The sequence below is a fragment of the Parambassis ranga genome, chromosome 21 (genome assembly GCF_900634625.1).
Source record: "Parambassis ranga chromosome 21, fParRan2.1, whole genome shotgun sequence".
In the NCBI taxonomy this organism is placed as follows: Eukaryota; Metazoa; Chordata; class Actinopteri; family Ambassidae; genus Parambassis; species Parambassis ranga.
This window is the reverse complement of record NC_041041.1, coordinates 632449-649589: the sequence shown is the minus strand read 5'-3', so window position 1 is coordinate 649589 and position 17141 is coordinate 632449. Positions and strand designations below refer to the sequence as shown.

Sequence of the window (17141 nt, the reverse complement as noted above, 5' to 3'; positions counted from 1 at the left end):
GAATAATAGGAACTATAATGCCTCCAAAAATAAAATAAATACCTGTGATCTTGGTTCCCTCTTTCGTTTCAGCAGGAACACCAACACCATACTCATTCTCGCCTGTCACTCTGAAGTAGAAGACGCCTCCTTCCTGCAAGTCTGACACTTTGTACGTCAGTCTGTGGCAAGTGTCAGTCAACCTAGTCCAGCCTTTCTTGCTGGCCTCACGATAATCGACGAGGTAATTCTTGACAGGTCCTCCTCCTTCATTCTCAGGAGTGTCCCAAGTTACAGTAGCAGAAGTTTTAGTCACATCCTTGACTTCGACACGAGCAGGAGGTCCGGGTGAGTCCAGGACTCTGACGTTGAGCGTCAGGGAGGCAGTACCAGCTACACTGGACAAGGTGACAGTGTATTTTCCAGAGTCATTTCGAGTTGCTTTCTCTAAGGTGATAGAAGTGAAGGTGTCTGTGGTGTCAATAACAGCACGGACTCTAAGGTCCACATCAGGCTTGGTCCAAGTAACACTTGGGATGGGTTTGCCTCTGAAGGGTACTGTCATGGTGAATGAGCTTCCATCCTTCACAATAAGAGTCTTCCTCATCTCATTGCTAATATCAAACATGGGCTCCTCCTCTCTTTCTTTGGCAACTTGCTTGTCTGTCTCAGGACTTGGCTCACTGACTCCAATCTTGTTAATGGACTTGACAATGAACAAGTATTCAGCTCCGGGTGTCAATCCTACCACTGTAAACTCTGTATTCTTGGTGCACTGCACTCCAACAAACCATTCATCATCGAATGTCTTTCTGTATTCTACTCTGTAACCAGTCACAGGTGCTCCACCGTCAAACAGCGGCTTATTCCATGACAAAGTTACTGTAGTCTTTGTAGAGTCAATGATTTTGGGTTTAGCGGGAGGTGAAGGCAGGAACTGTGGGTCTTCAGCCTTAGTGAGTGGACAAGGGGTGCTAGGAGCACTTAGGCCAGCAGCATTCTCTGCAAACACTCTGTATTCATACTCACAGCCATCGCGAAGGTGTGATGCTTTGACTCTGAGGTCGTAAACAGGCTTCTTGTTGACACGGCACCAGCGGAGGCCAGTCTTCTCTCGCTTTTCAATTACGTAGCCAGAGATACTGCTGCCACCATCAGAAGCTGGTCTTTCCCAACATATGGTCATTGCCTCACTAGTAATGGAAGTGACCTGTACACATGTGGGAGCTGAAGGCACAGTAAATGGGTCCATGGCCTTTACTGGTTCACTCTCAAGAGCTTCCCCATCTCCATATTTGTTGACTCCCCTGACTCTGAAGATGTATTCATTTCCTTTGAGGAGCTTAGTCACTTTGCAAGTTGTCGCTTTCATGTCACCATAGACGAGAGTCCAAGCAAGACGACTGGTTTCACGTTTCTCCACAATGTAATGCATGATCTCAGCACCACCATTCTCCTGAGGGGGTCCCCATGTTAGGGTGCATTTCTCTGCTGTTAGACCAGACACTGCCAAAGGTCCTGAGGCAGGTCCAGGTCTGTCCAGAACCTTACAATTGATTGCCACAGACCTGGTTCCTGCTACATTGTGCAGAGTCAGCACATACTGGCCAGAATCTCTCCTGATAGCATCTCTGACAATCAAAGTGGTTGTGAAGTTTGTGGAGTTGATTTCATACCTGGCCTTGGCCACAATCTCCTTTCCATCCTTAGACCAGGAAACAACTGGAAGTGGGCGTCCAGTGATTTCAGCATCAATTGTTATGATGTCTCCAGCCTTAATGATGACCAACTGTCTTAATTTATCCTCCAGGATAATGGTGGGAGGATCTACATCATCCTTGACAGTGACAGGGCCGGTGCTTTGTGAAGGAGCACTAAACATCTCTGCAGAGTTTTTAGCAATGACATGGAAGTCATACTGGGTGTCTTCAGTGAGGCCTGTGACATCAAAGTATGTTTCCTGCAGATTGGTGAAGTTGCATTTCAGCCAGCGACCACTGGGAAGTTCTTTACGTTCTACAATGTAGCCTGTAATTTTTATTCCACCATCATACTCTGGTGCATCCCAGAAGAGGGAAACAGAGTTTCTGGTAATGTTTGTGACTCTGAGGTTAGATGGTTGCTCACATGGATCCCTGGCAGCAACAGCATCACTGGCCTTAGTGCATGGACCGATGCCAGCAATATTCTCAGCAAAGACTCTGAACTGATATTGCAGGCCCTCTTCGATGCCTGTCATCTTAAACTGGTTCTCAGCCACCAGACCTCTGTTGACCTTGGTCCACAAGATGCTGCTTGTGTCTTTGCATTCAACATGATAGCCAATAACAGGGCTTCCACCATCACTGGCAGGTCTGCCCCATTCCACAAGCATGCCAGTCTTAGTGGCATGGGCAACATGCACGTTAGTTGGAGGACCAGGAGGCTCAAATGGATACTGAGCAACAACAGGAGCAGAGTCAATGGCATGACTCTTGCCATAACGGTTCTCAGCTGCAATACGGAACTGGTACTCTGTTCCCTGATTGAGACGAGAAATCTTAATTGACGTCCTTGCTACTGTGGCTGAGACAATCTGCCATGTGGTGGTGGTGGTGTCTCTTTTCTCCACCACATAGTTGTTAATCTGGCATCCACCATCATAGGTTGGAGGATCCCATGACAGACAGATAAAGTCAGCGCTCACTTCATCCACCTTAATGTTGCTGGGTGGTCCGGGTTTGTCCAGGATAATGACTGAGATTTCAGCTGTGTTTGTGCCAACAGAGTTAGTCAGCGTAATCTCATACTTTCCTACATCATCCTTAGTGGAATCCTTGATGATAATCTTGGATGAAGTCTTGGAGGTAAGAACATTTACTCTGGTTGTCTGTTTTAGTGAGTGGCCATCTTTCTTCCAGGATACCTCAGGCTGAGGTCTGCCTTTGAAGGGGACGTCAATCTTTAAGTCATCTCCCGCCTTTACACTGTATGTGTTAAACAACAAATTGATGGTAGGTTCCATTGTGATGTCCTTCACCACAACAGGGGCAGCCAGAGGCTTGGCATCACTCCTTCCCTTATCATTCACAGCAGTGATCCTGAAAGAGTATTCCTCTCCGGTTGTGAGTCCATCAACAGTAGCTTCCAGTGCTTTGACTTCACTGCATACCGTCCATTTGTCATCGCCTTTTGGCTGCATCTCCACTATATAGTTTGTTATCTTGCTGCCACCATCGTGGTCTGGTTTCTCCCAGGAAAGAGTGACAGTGTGACGTGTTACATCAACCAAGGCAACCTTACCGGGAGGCAAAGGAGCCTCAGACACCTTGACTTGATCTGTGCTGGCAGGCAGACCTACCCCAAGCTCATTCACAGCCAACACACGGAAATAGTATCTGCCTCCTTCCTGCAGATCAGAAATGATGTAGGAGTTCCTCACACAGTTGGTGCTAACACTGGTGAAAGCCATTCTCTTCTGCTCTCTCTTCTCCACAATATAATGAGATATCTTAGCGCCGCCATCGATTAGAGGAGGCTCCCAGGAAAGAGAGACAGAACTTCTCTTCACATCCTTAACCTCCAGGTTGGTAGGAGCGCTGGGGGAGTCCAGAACTCTGACGTTGATGAAGGCTGATTTTGAACCACTGAGATTCTCAAGGGTCAGTACATATTTGCCTGTGTCAAATCTGTCAACATTATCAATCACAAGCATTGTGTAAGAGCTTGTGACTTCAATTTGGGCACGCTCATTCAGAGTGCCATCAGCCTTTGACCATTTGACCTCAGGCTCAGGTTTTCCTCTGATTGTAACAAACAGGCGCAGGGTGGATGTGGCACGGATATTGACCATCTTCCTCAGGTCAGCATCTAGTTCAATTTCAGGAGCCTCCAGTTTTTCAGCAGCGATCACAGACGCAGGCAGATCCACAGGCTCGCCTACACCCTCACAGTTAACAGCGCTGATGCGGAAGTTGTACTCTGCATTCTCCTTCAGTTTCTTGACAGTGTAGTGAGTGGCTTGGACACCGGTGGGTGGTGTGCAAATGATCCATTCATCATCTCCTGCCTCTTTCGATTCAACGACATATCCACTGATCAGCGCACCACCATCATAGATAGGTCTGGACCAACAGAGGGAGACTGTGGAGCTGGAGTGGTCAGTGACTTTAGGGTTATTTGGGGGTCCTGGTGGATAAGTGGCGTCGCAGGCCTTGATGTATTCAGTTGGTGCACTTGCTTTTCCTACACCAGCGGCGTTTTCAGCAGAGACCCTGAATTCATAAGAGTGGCCCTCTGTGAGACCAGTGCACCTAAATCTCAAGTCGTTGAGCCTCTTCTTGTTGCACTTAGTCCATCTGATGCCATCCTTATCACGTTTTTCAAGGATGTATCCTTCAATCTCTGCACCTCCATTATTCTCGGGTCTCTCCCATGTAAGTGCCATGGAGTCCCTGGTAACAGCACTGACTTCTGGGGTGGAGGGAGCACTGGGAGTGGTGAAGGGGTTACGAGCAACAACAGGCTCTGATTCTAAAGGCTCACCAATACCATATTTATTCACAGCTGTGACTCTGAAGATGTATTCATTGCCAGGCAGCAGTTTTGTGATTTTGTAGCTAATTGCCTGGATCTTAGGTTCAACCATAGTCCATGACAAACGACTGGTCTCTCTCTTCTCAATGATGTAGTGTGAGATGCTTGCTCCACCATCATGTGAAGGATGGTTCCAGTGCAGGTAACATTTCTCAGCTGTGACACCTTTGACCTCTAGTGGGCCATCTGGAGGACCAGGTCTATCCAAAACCTTTACATTTACTGGGATCATTTTGACTCCACCTACATTGACCAGCTTGAGAATAAAATGGCCGCCATCTACTCTGATGCAATCTTTGACTGTCAGGATGGTATTTGTGAGTGTGGTTTTGATCTCCATTCTTGGTGTAGCTTTGTCAATTTCTTTTCCTTCCTTTAACCAAATGACCTCTGGAAGAGGCTTGCCAGTGTACTCGGCATCAATAATGAATGTCTCACCAGCATGAACAACAGTCAGATCCTTGAATTTAGAATCCATGGTGGCTCCTGGGGCCTCAATTTCATCTTGGGCAGTAATTTCTCCTGTGCTCTGAGAGGGACGGCTGGAAATGCCTGCAGCGTTCCTGGCGATGACTCTGAACTCATAAACAGCACCTTCTGTCAGACCACTGTATGTGAACTGTGTGTCAATGATGTTGGTAAAGCTGGCCTTCATCCAGCGGGTGTCTGGGTGCTTCTTCCTCTCAACTGTGTAGCCAGTGATTGCACTGCCTCCATCATACTGAGGCCTGGTCCACTGGAGTGTCACATGGTTTCTAGTGATTTCAATAGCCTCTGGAGTTCCGGGTGGGTCACAAGGGTCCCTCGCCACTGTGCTCTCAGAAACCTTGCTAACTGGGCTGAGACCAGCAATGTTCTCTGCATAAACTCTAAATTCATATTCAATACCTTCTTCCAGCTCTGTAGTCTTGAAACGTGTGTCAGGGATAAGTAGTTTGTTCAGTTTAGTCCACAGGAGGCTGTTCTTCTCCTTCCTCTCAAGGTGATAGCCTAGAATGGGACTGCCTCCATTGTTGGTAGGAGGTTTCCACTCAACAACCATGTTGTCTTTGGTTGCAGCAGTAATAATTGGTGTTCCTGTGGCAGCAGGCTCACTGAATGGATACTGAGCAATAACAGCAGCAGACACAATGGCAGAACTCTTTCCATACCTGTTCTCAGCGGACACTCGGAACTGATACTCGGTGCCAGTCTTCAAATTGGTGACTTTAATAGTGGTCCTGGCAATTGTGGCGGACACAATCTGCCATGCTGTGGTGGTGGTGTCTCTTTTCTCTACAATGTAGTTATTAATCTGACAACCTCCCGTGTACACTGGTGGCTCCCAGGCGAGGGCAACATAATTGGAACTCACCTCCTCAATTTTCACTGGACCAGTGGGTGGACCAGGCTTATCAAGAATAATCACAGTGAGCTCCTCGGTAGCTGTTCCAATGCTGCTGGTGGCTGTAATGGTGTATTTACCAGAGTCTTCCTTGTTTGTGTCTTTGATGCACAACTTAGTAGACGATGGTGTGCTTGATACATTTAGTCTTGTAGTCTCTTTAAGAGCTTGCCCGTCCTTCTTCCATTCAACCTTAGGAACAGGGCGTCCAAGCACTGGAATCTCAATTTTCAGATCTTCACCGTTCTGTAAACTGTAAGTGTTGAATGTCATCTTGAATCTGGGCTCGATAGTAACATCTTTAGCAGTGACTGGTGCCAGCAGAGGTCTGGGGTCACTCTTGCCCTTCTCATTGAAGGCTGAGACTCTAAACAGGTACTCATGTCCTGTACTGAGACCCGTCACAGTGCCCTCACAGGTTTTGCATGTGGCAGCCACCACCCATTCTTCTGAGCCCACAGGCTGCATCTCAATATAGTAGCCCATGATTCTGCTGCCTCCATCGTGATCTGGCTTCTCCCAGGAGAGTGAGGCAGAGGTTTTTGTCACTTCGGTCAAGGTGACCTTACCCACAGACAGAGGAGGCTCAGAGGTTTTAACAGACTCTTCTGTTTCAGCAGCCTGTCCAACACCAAATTCATTCTCAGCTAAGACTCTGAAATAGTAGATGGTTCCTTCGGTAAGGCCAGTGATACGATAACTTGTCTTTGTGCATTTGTTGTCTACATTGGAATAAACCTTCCTGGTGGACTCGCGCTTTTCAACCAGGTAATTTTTTATTCTTGCACCACCATCAATGACTGGGGGCTCCCAGGTCAGAGTGACACTTTGCCTTGTAATGTCTTTTACGGTTAGGTTTAGTGGAGCTCCTGGAGTGTCCAGAACTTTAACAGAGACAAAGGCTGATTTGGTGCCAGCGCTGTTTTCTAAATTGAGGACATATTTTCCAGCATCATATCGGTCACAGATGTCAATGGAGAGCTGTGTGTAATCTTCACCCGTCTCAATCTGAGTCTTACTGGGCAGTTCTCCACCCTCTTTAGCCCAGCTGATCTCAGGAGCAGGGCGGCCCTTGAATGGAATGCAGATTCTCATAGAGCCTCCAGCCCTGACAACTATTCCCTTCCTGAGCTCTGAATCCAGAACCACTTCTGGAGGATCAATTTTATCAATAGGTTTCACAACTCCCTGGATCTCTGTGGGCTCACCAACACCAAGCTTATTGATGGCACAGACGCGCACCTTGTATTCCTGGTGTTCTATCAACTTCTTGATAGTAAATTTGGTTGCTTTAACACCAGAGGGTGGGGTGCATATGCTCCATTCCTCCTCATCAGCCTTGGTAATTTCCACAGCATACCCTTGAATCTCACAACCACCATCATAGATAGGCCTAGTCCAAGCCACAGTAATGGAGTCTTTAGTAGTGTCCACCAAATGGCCATTGGTAGGACAGCCTGGTTCAAAGGTAGGATCACAGGCTTTCAGGTAGGGTGTTGCTGGGCTAGGCTGGCCCACTCCAGCTGCATTCTCAGCAGACAATCTGAATTCATATTCATGGTCCTCAGTCAGTCCTGTTACTCTAAAACGCAAGTCTGTTACCCTGCGTTTGTTGCACTTGGTCCACCTCACTCCAGCTCTGTCTCTCTTCTCAACAATGTAACCAACAATGTCACTGCCTCCTGTGGTCTCAGGACGGTTCCAACAGACAGTCATGGAGTCTCTAGTAATGTTAGTAATCTCAAGTTCCTGAGGTGAACCAGGTGGAACAAATGGATTTCTCATAATAACAGGTGCTGATTCAAGAGGTTCACCTACACCATATTTGTTCACAGCCATAACTCTGAAGATGTACTCGTTGCCCTTCAATAGTTTGGTAACCTTAAACATGGTGGCTCCACAGTCACTGGAGACCACAGTCCATGCCAAACGGCTGGTTTCTCTTTTCTGTATAACGTAGTGAGAAATGTTGGCTCCCCCGTCATGCCTGGGTGGCAGCCATGACAGGGAACATTTTTCCTCTGTAACATTGCTGACAGTCAGAGGTCCCTCTGAAGGGCCTGGTCTGTCTAGAACCTTCACATTGAATGGGACAGTCTTAGATCCAGCTACATTTGTCAGAACCAGTGTGTACTGTCCACCATCTACTCTGATGACATCCTTCACAACAAGCAAAGCTTTGAAATCGGTGTTTTTGATCTCTGCTCTTGCTGAATTTTCTACTTCAACATCTCCCTTAAACCACTGAGCTGTTGGAATGGGCTTTCCTCCCACACTGGCTTCCAGACTGAAAGTCTCACCAGCGTTAAGCACAAGGGTCTGATTGTACATAGGATCTGTCTCACACTTGGGTGGTTCAACTTCATCCTTGGCTGTGATGGATCCAGTTGTTTCAGAAGGTTTGCTGATAGCACCAGCTGCATTCTTAGCAATTACTCTGAAGTCATATTTACTGTCCTCTGACAGACCAGTGACGGTGAACTCATGTTCAGTAACGTTTGCGAAGCTAGCTTTCATCCACTTTCCTTCAGGAAGGTCACGTTTCTCCACTACATATCCAGTAACCATACTTCCACCATCATACGCTGGTGAGGTCCACCTCAGCTTCACAGAGTGCCTGCTCACAATCACAGCCTCTGGGCGGCCAGGAGGATCACATGGGTCACGGGCTACATAAACCTCTGACACTTTGCTGCATTTTCCAATGCCAACAATATTCTCAGCATAGACTCTGTACTCATACTCAATGCCTTCCTCAAGAGGAGTAGACTTGAACCTGCAGTCCTGGATGAGCATTTTGTTGATCTTGGTCCAGAGAATACTGTTCTTTTCTTTCCTCTCCAGGTGGTAACCCAGGATGGCACTGCCTCCATCAGATGGGGGTTTATGCCACTCAACCACCATATAGTCTTTAGTGTATGAAGATACAAATGGAGTTCCCGGTGGGCCAGGCTCCTGGAATGGATACTGTGCCACAACAGGCTCTGAGTCAATTGCATAACTCTTGCCATATCTGTTCTCAGCATAGATTCTAAACTGGTATTCAGAACCTGTCTTCAGATTGGCCACTTTTAACGTGGTTCTGGCCACAGTAGCAGAAACAACCACCCAGTTGGTTGTGGTTGTGTCTCTCTTCTCCACCACATAGTTGGAGATTGGACAGCCACCGGTGTATGTAGGAGCTTCCCAGCTAAGAGTCATACTCTCAGCACTGACATCATCTAACTTGACAGGACCTGTTGGTGGCCCTGGTTTGTCCAGCGTGATCACCTCAATAGTGGCATCCTTGGAACCAAGAGCATTGGCGACATTGATACTGTACATACCACCATCCTCTCTGGTGGCATCCTTTATGGTGAGAGTCGTGTGATTTGCTGAGTCAGAGACATTAACTCTGGTGGTCTGCTTCAGGGCTGCTCCATCCTTGGTCCAGGTGATGGTTGGCTTTGGATGACCAGCAACCGGGACCTCAATCTTAAGATCGTACCCCACCTGGACACTGTAGGTGCTCACTTTAGGTCTAACAGCAGGCTCAATCACAAGGTCCTTTGCTACAACAGTCTGAGCCAATTGTCTTGGGTCACTTTTTCCCTTTTCATTGACAGCAGAAACTCTGAATTGGTACTCCTCTCCCTTCAGAAGGTTTGACACTACTGTCTCCACTGCCTTTACACTAGCACACACAGTCCAAGCGTCACTGTCCTTAGGAGCCAGTTCCACTTCATAGTAACTAATCCTACTGCCACCGTCATGTTCAGGCTTCTCCCAGGTTAGAGTTACTGTGCTATTTGTCACATCAATAACACTCACCTTGCCTGGTGGCTGGGGTTTCTCAGATATTTTAATTGGTTCAAGAGTTTTAGCCGGGAGACCAACACCATATTCATTCTCAGCCAGGACTCTGAAGAAGAAGATTCCACCTTCTGGAAGAGGCTCGACTTTCCATGACATCCTATTACAGGTGGTGATGGGAGAGTAAACTTTCCTGGTGCTCTCACGCTTCTCAACGATGTAATGCTTAATCTTTGAGCCACCATCCAGAAGTGGAGGCTCCCATGTGAGAGTGACAGAAGTCTTAGTAATTTCTTTTACCATGAAGTTAGCTGGTGGACTAGGGGAGTCCAGGACTCTGACACTGATGAAGACTGACTTCACTCCGCTGGCATTCTCTGCCGTGAGGATGTACTTGCCAGTGTCAAATCTGTCAACATTCTCAATGACAAGTGAAGCGTAGCTGCCTGTGTTGTCAATCTGTGCAGTTTCCTTAACCTCACCCTCAGCTTTGCTCCACTTCACCTCAGGAGCTGGACGGCCTCTTACAGGGACGAACAGTCTAAGAGTGCTTGCTGCTCTGATGTTAATCATCTTTCTCATATCAGTGTCCAGGTCAAGATCAGGAGCTTCAAGTTTCTCCTCCATAAGAATTTTCCCAGGAACATCAGCCTGCTCACCGATACCAACTTTGTTAATGGCACATACTCTGAATTGGTACTCATGCTTCTCCAGAAGTTTCTTGACTGTAAACTTAGTGTCTGCGATTCCAGTGGGAGGAGTGCACATAAACCACTCGTCAGATGCCCCATTACATGCCTCAACAATGTAAGCCTGAATCTCACAGCCGCCATCATAGATGGGCTTGCCCCATGTGAGGGAAACTGTGGACCTAGACGTATCTACCACTTTAGGGTTGTTTGGTGGGCCTGGTTTGAAGATAGGGTCCAGTGCTTTGTAGTATATTGTTGGTGCGCTAGGAGTGCCAACTCCTGCAGCATTCTCAGCAGCAACTCTGAACTCATAGCTGTGGTTTTCAAGGAGCCCTGTCACTCTGAAACGCAGCTCACTGACATTTCGTTTGTTGCATCTGGTCCATCTGACACCGTCCTTGTCACGTTTCTCAACAACGTATCCATGAATAGCACTGCCACCATCATTAGTCGGTCTCTCCCAGGTAACCACCATAGAATCCTTAGTGATTGTGGAGACTTCGACCTCTGTTGGTGGGCTGGAAGTGACGAATGGATTCCTGGCAATCATTGGCTCAGATTCTAGAGGCTCACCAATGCCATATTTGTTGACTGGAATCACTCTGAAGATGTACTCATTCCCAGGAAGAAGTTTGGTGATCTTAAGGTTCAGTGTCTGAACTTTTGGTTCAACTACAGTCCATACCAGTCTGCTAGTTTCCCTTCTCTCAACAATGTAATGAGAAACATCACTACCTCCATCTTGCAAAGGAGATTTCCAAGCAATGGAGCATTTCTCACTGGTGACGCCATAGATGGAGATAGGGCCCTCAGGTGGCCCTGGTCTGTCCAAGACCCTAACGTTAATGTTAACCGATTTCTCTCCACCAACATTCTTTATCAGCAAAGTGTATTGACCTCCATCAACACGGATGGCTTCTTTAACAACTAGACAAGCTGTGAAGTCTGTGTTCTTGACCTCTAATCGAGCGGCTTCAGAGATTTCTTTGCGGTCCTTAAGCCAGTGTACTGTGGGCACAGGCTTACCATAAATTGCAGCCTCAAGCTTAAATGTCTCTCCAGCATTTACCACCACAGCCTGGGAGTATTTAGCATCCAAATCAATCTTGGGTGGATCCACTTCATCTATTGCAGTGATGGCTCCAGTAGAATCAGATGGCTGGCTAAAGACACCAGCTGCATTTCTGGCAATGACACGGAACTCATAAATCTGACCTTCAGTAAGCCCTGTGACCACAAACTGAGTATCAATGACGTTGGTAAAGCTGGCCTTCATCCAGCGGCCATCTGCCGTCTTCTTTTCAACCACATAACCTGTGATCTTGATGCCAGCATCATATTCGGGTTTGGTCCATTTAAGTGTTACTTGGTTTCTCGTGACAATGACAGCTTCTGGTTTTCCTGGTCTGTCACAAGGATCCCTGGCCACTCGGATTTCAGTCACTTTGCTGGGCTTGCTGAGACCGACAATGTTCTCAGCGTAGACTCTGTACTCATATTCAATACCCTCCTCAAGGCCAACAGCCTTGAACCGGGGATCTGGGATAAGTTGTTTGTTCTGCTTCACCCACAGTAGACTGTTCCTCTCTTTGAGTTCTAAGTGGTAGCCCAGAATTTTGCTTCCACCATCACTACTGGGTTTCTCCCACACAACCACCATGCTTTCCTTAGTGGCTGACTGTACCACAACAGAACGTGGTGAACTGGGCACTTCGAATGGATACTGAGCAACAATGGTCTCAGAGAGCAGGGCAGATGACTTTCCATATCTGTTCTCTGCAGCAACCCTGAACTGATACTCACATCCGGTCTTCAGACGGGCTGCCTTGATGGTTGTTCTGGCCACTGTAGCTGACACTATCTGCCAGTTAGTTGTAGATGTGTCTCTCTTCTCAACAATATAATTGTTGATGCCGCAGCCACCATCATATACTGGTGCTTCCCAGGACAAGACCACACTGTCAGCAGTAACTTCATCCAGCTTAATTGGGCCAGTTGGGGGACCGGGCTTATCTAAAACAAGGACACTGATATCCGTTGATGCCTCTCCAGCTGTGTTATTCAGTTTGATGGTGTATGCGCCTACATCATCTCTGCAAGCCTCCTTAATGACCAGCAGAATGTGTCTATCTGTGGTTTCAGCATTAACCCTTGTTGTCTCCTTGAGAGTAACACCATCTTTGAGCCACGTTGCTGTCGCTTTGGGACAGGCAACATATGGCAAATCTATCTTGAGATCATCTCCTGCTAACACGCTAAATGTGCTGAAAAGCAACTTGAAGGTTGGGGGGATAATCAGGTCTTTAGCCACCACAGGTACACTGAGAGGACGTGGGTCACTGACTCCCTTTTCATTGGTGGCTGAGATACGGAACATGTACTCCTCTCCCTGTGAAAGGCCAGTTACTTGAGCCTCATTAGTCTTCACCACCATGACCTGGGTCCACTTGTCACTGCCTTTACCCTGCATCTCAACAATATAACCTGTGATTCTGCTGCCACCATCATGGTCAGGCTTTTCCCAAGTTAGCGTCACACTGGTGCCAGTAACTTCACGTAAGGACACTTTGCCTGGAGGTAGAGGCTTCTCTGACACTTTAATTGGTTCCAAAGTCTCTACTGGGAGGCCAATGCCATACTCATTCTCAGCCAGAATCCTAAAGAAGTACATCTTTCCTTCTTCCAGCTCTCCAATTTTCCAGCTAGACTTATGGCAGCTGGCACAGACAGTTGAGTAGGCCTTTCTGGTTGATTCACGCTTCTCAACAATGTAGTTGCGGACTCTGGAGCCACCATCAATGAGAGGTGCATCCCAAACAAGGGAAACAGAATCTCTCGTGACTTCTTTGATGATCAGGTTCTGAGGTGCTCCAGGTGTGTCTAGTACTCTGACATTCACAAAGGCTGTCTTGCTTCCTGAGGCATTTTCTACAGTCACCATGTATTTACCACCATCAAACCTGTCAACATTTTCTACCTGAAGAGTGGTGAACGATGGGGTGATTTCAATGTTAGCTTTGTCTAGAGATACTCCATGCTCTCTTGACCATTTTACTTCAGGTGCTGGTCTGCCTTTGATTGGGACAAAGAGTCTGAGTGTACTACAGGCTCTGATGCACACCACCTTACGCAACTCTGCACCAAGCTCAATTTCTGGAGGAAGCAATCTATCTTCTGCCTTGGGGGTTCCTGGAACTGCAGCAGGTTCACCAACACCTTCACAATTAGTGGCACAGATATTGATTTTATATTCTTGGTTTTCTTTTAGGTTGGTGATAGTGAAGGAAGTGGCTGTCCAGCCCTTTTTGGGAGTATGAATTGTCCACTCATCTTCCTCGGGGAGGCAAGTCTCTACAATGTAACCAGTGATCTCAGAACCTCCATCATAGACGGGCTTATTCCAGGCAAGCGTGATAGAAGACTTGGTGGTGTCCAGCACTCTGGGGTTTCCTGGAGGGCCAGGCTGGAATATGGTGTCTATGGCTTTGTAGAATGGACTTGAAGGACTTGGCTGGCTTAGCCCAGCATTATTCTCAGCAAGAACTCTGAATTCATACTCATGGCCTGGAGTGAGGCCAGACACCTTGAATCGCAAGTCAGTTACAGTTCTTTTGTTGCACTTCACCCAGCGTAGGCCAGTCTTATCCCTTCTCTCAATTACGTATGTGTTTATTCTACTGCCGCCATCATGTTCAGGGCGGTCCCAGCAAACAACCATGGAGTCTTTGGTAATGGTGGTGACTTCAGGCTGGATTGGAGGGTCACTTGGAACATAGGGGTTGGCACAGATGATGGGTTCAGACTCCAGGGGTTCACCTACACCATATTTGTTAACAGCCATTACTCTAAAAATGTACTCATTGCCCTTCAGAAGCTTGGTGACCTTGAACCGGTTTGCTTGGAGGTCTGTGGCCACATTTGTCCATGCTAACCTACTGGTCTCACGCCTCTGAATGATGAAGTACTCGATCTTGGCTCCACCATCATGTGTTGGATGCAGCCAGTTAGGAACACATTTTTCGGCGGTGATGTCTGATACAGAGAGGGAATCTGGTGGTCCAGGTCTGTCAAGAACCTTGACATTGAATGTGAACTTGGCAAAGCCACCAGGGTTGCTGGCAGTAAGTGTGAAAGCACCACCGTCCCTCCTCAATGAGTCTTTGTTTATCAGAGTTGTGTGGAAGTCAGATGTCTTTATCTCTATCTTGGCTGTGTCCTGAAGCTCCTTTCCTTCCTTGGTCCATACCAGAGATGGGATTGGCCTGCCAGTTACATTGGCTTCTAGTTTGAATACCTCGCCAGCCATGACAACAACATTACTACTGTATGATGCATCTACATCAAGCCTGGGTTCTTCAATGTCATCTCTGCAGGTGATTGCCTCTGATGGCTGGGATGGAGCACTAACCCCTCCAGCTGAGTTTCTAGCTAACACCCGGAATTCATAGGTTGCATCTTCAATTAGACCACTAACTGTGTAGATGGTTTCTAGAATGTTGTTGAAGTTTGCTTTTAGCCAGCGTCCATTGGGCATCTGTCTTCTCTCCACAGTGTATCCAGTTATGGAAAATCCACCATCTCCCTCTGGTTTGGTCCATGACACAGTCACCTCATGTCTGGTGATATTCAGAGCCACAGGCCTGCCTGGTGGGTCAACTGGGTCCAAAGCGTACATAGGCTCAGAGGATTTGCTGGGTTTACTGAGACCAGCCATGTTTTCAGCAATAACTCTGTGTTCATATGCAATTCCGTCAACAAGGCCTGTTGATTTGAAGATATTTCCAACAACAAGAGCTTTGCTGACCCTCTGCCACAGGATGCTGTTTTTCTCTTTTCTGTCCACATGATACCCAAGGATGGCACTTCCTCCATCCGAGGATGGCTCATTCCAACTAAGAGTCATAGCATCCTTGTTGAATGATGTGACCACAGGAATGCCAGGCTGGCTTGGCACATCAAATGGATAGGCGGCCACAACTGGTTCAGAAATGATGCAAGGTCCAATGCCATATCTGTTCTGGGCTTTAACACGGAACTGATATTGGGTTCCAGTATTGAGTCGGGCTGCCTTGAATGTAGTGCGGATCACTGTAGCTGCCAGCTCCATCCATGAAGTACCAGTAGTCTCCCGCATTTCAACAATATAGTTGTTGATGGGGACACCACCATCATTCTCTGGGGGCTCCCAGGAGAAAAGAACAAAATCACATGACACCTCTTCCAGCTTAATGGGACCTGTGGGTGGTCCTGGAATGTCATGGACCAGGACTGTGATAGTTTCTGTCACTGTACCAAGCATGTTCTTTCCCGTCATGGAATACTGGCCTCCATCAGTCTTCTTGATCTCATTGATGTTGAGGATGGTTGATGTTGCTGTGGTTTCGACATTGATTCGTTGTGTCTCCTTGAGCACCACATCTCCCTTCTTCCAGGAAACCACAGGTCTGGGTTTACCCAGAACGGGAATCTCTACCTTCATGCGATCTCCTGCCTTGGCTATGACAGTCTTCTGGTAGACCCCACGCAGGTCAAATGAAGGAGCAGAAGTCTGCTCCCTGATAACAGCAGGCCTGCTCTCACGAGGATCACTCCTGCCTGATGCATTCACAGCCATTATGCGGAAGGTATATTCAGCTCCCTCAATCAAATCTGTGACAGTGTAATCCAGGGCCTTGATGGTGATCACATGGACCCACTGATCAGTGTCCTTCTTCTGGGCCTCAATGACATATCCAGTGATCATACTGCCGCCGTCGTGCAGGGGCTTTGTCCATGCAAGGCTGGCACTGTCAGCAGTCACATCAGTGACATACAGGTTTTCTGGTGCAGAGGGAGCCTGGGAGACCCTGATTGGCTCAGGAGTTTCAGCAGGCTCACCTACACCCAGGTCATTCTCAGCAGAGATGCGGAAGTAGTAGTAAGCTCCCTCCTCAAGGTCAGAAAATTTGAAGGAACATTTCTGCCATGTGGTGGTCAGTACTGTGTAAGCCTTCTTGGTGGCTGCTCTCTTTTCAATGACGTAGTTATGAATCTTTGAACCACCATCAATTATGGGTATTTCCCATTGAAGGGTGATGCTGTTCTTGGTGATCTCTCTAGGTTTGAGGTTGACTGGTGGTCCTGGTGTATCCAGAACTTTCACATTAACAAAACCTGTCTTCTTTCCAGCAACGTTCTCCAGACAGAGGTTGTACTTTCCAGCATCGTATCTGGTGCAGTCAGGAATAACCAGCAGTGTATACGACTCTGTGGTGTCAATGTGTGCACGTGTCTTCAGGTTTGTGTCATCTTTGCTCCATGTTACTTCAGGAACAGGACGGCCCTTGATAGGAACAAACAAACGGATTGAAGCACGGCATCTGACCACCAGTGTTCTCCTGAGTTCAGCATCCAGCTCAAAGTCTGGCAGTGACTCCTGGTCCACCAGTTCAGTCACTTTCTCGACCTCTGCAGGTTCCCCAACACCCTCAGAGTTTACAGCACTGACTCTGAAGTGGTATTTTCCTCCTTTCTGCAGTTTACCAATAACATATTCAGTAGCTTTCAGTAGGTATTGCGTCTCTGTCTCCCAGTCATCAAGCCCTTCCTTTTTGTACTCAACAATGTATCCATCAACTTCAAGTCCACCATCATAGTGGGGTCGGCCCCAGTTGAAGGTGGCGGTGGTTTTTGTGGTGTCTGTGATTCTGGGATTGGATGGAGGACCGGGTGGATCTGAC

At 47.5% G+C, this 17141-nt stretch overlaps 1 protein-coding gene across 4 annotated transcripts in view; it reads right to left on the bottom strand.

The window, feature by feature from the left end:
* ttn.2 (titin, tandem duplicate 2) overlaps positions 1 to 17141 on the bottom strand; it is a 165846-nt gene that overhangs the window by 25991 nt on the left and 122714 nt on the right. For all 4 annotated transcript variants that reach the window (XM_028433819.1, XM_028433820.1, XM_028433821.1 and 1 more), the window contains one exon: positions 43 to 17136. In XM_028433819.1, coding sequence (XP_028289620.1) covers positions 43 to 17136 — 17094 coding nt within the window. The remainder of the gene's footprint in view (positions 1 to 42; positions 17137 to 17141) is intronic.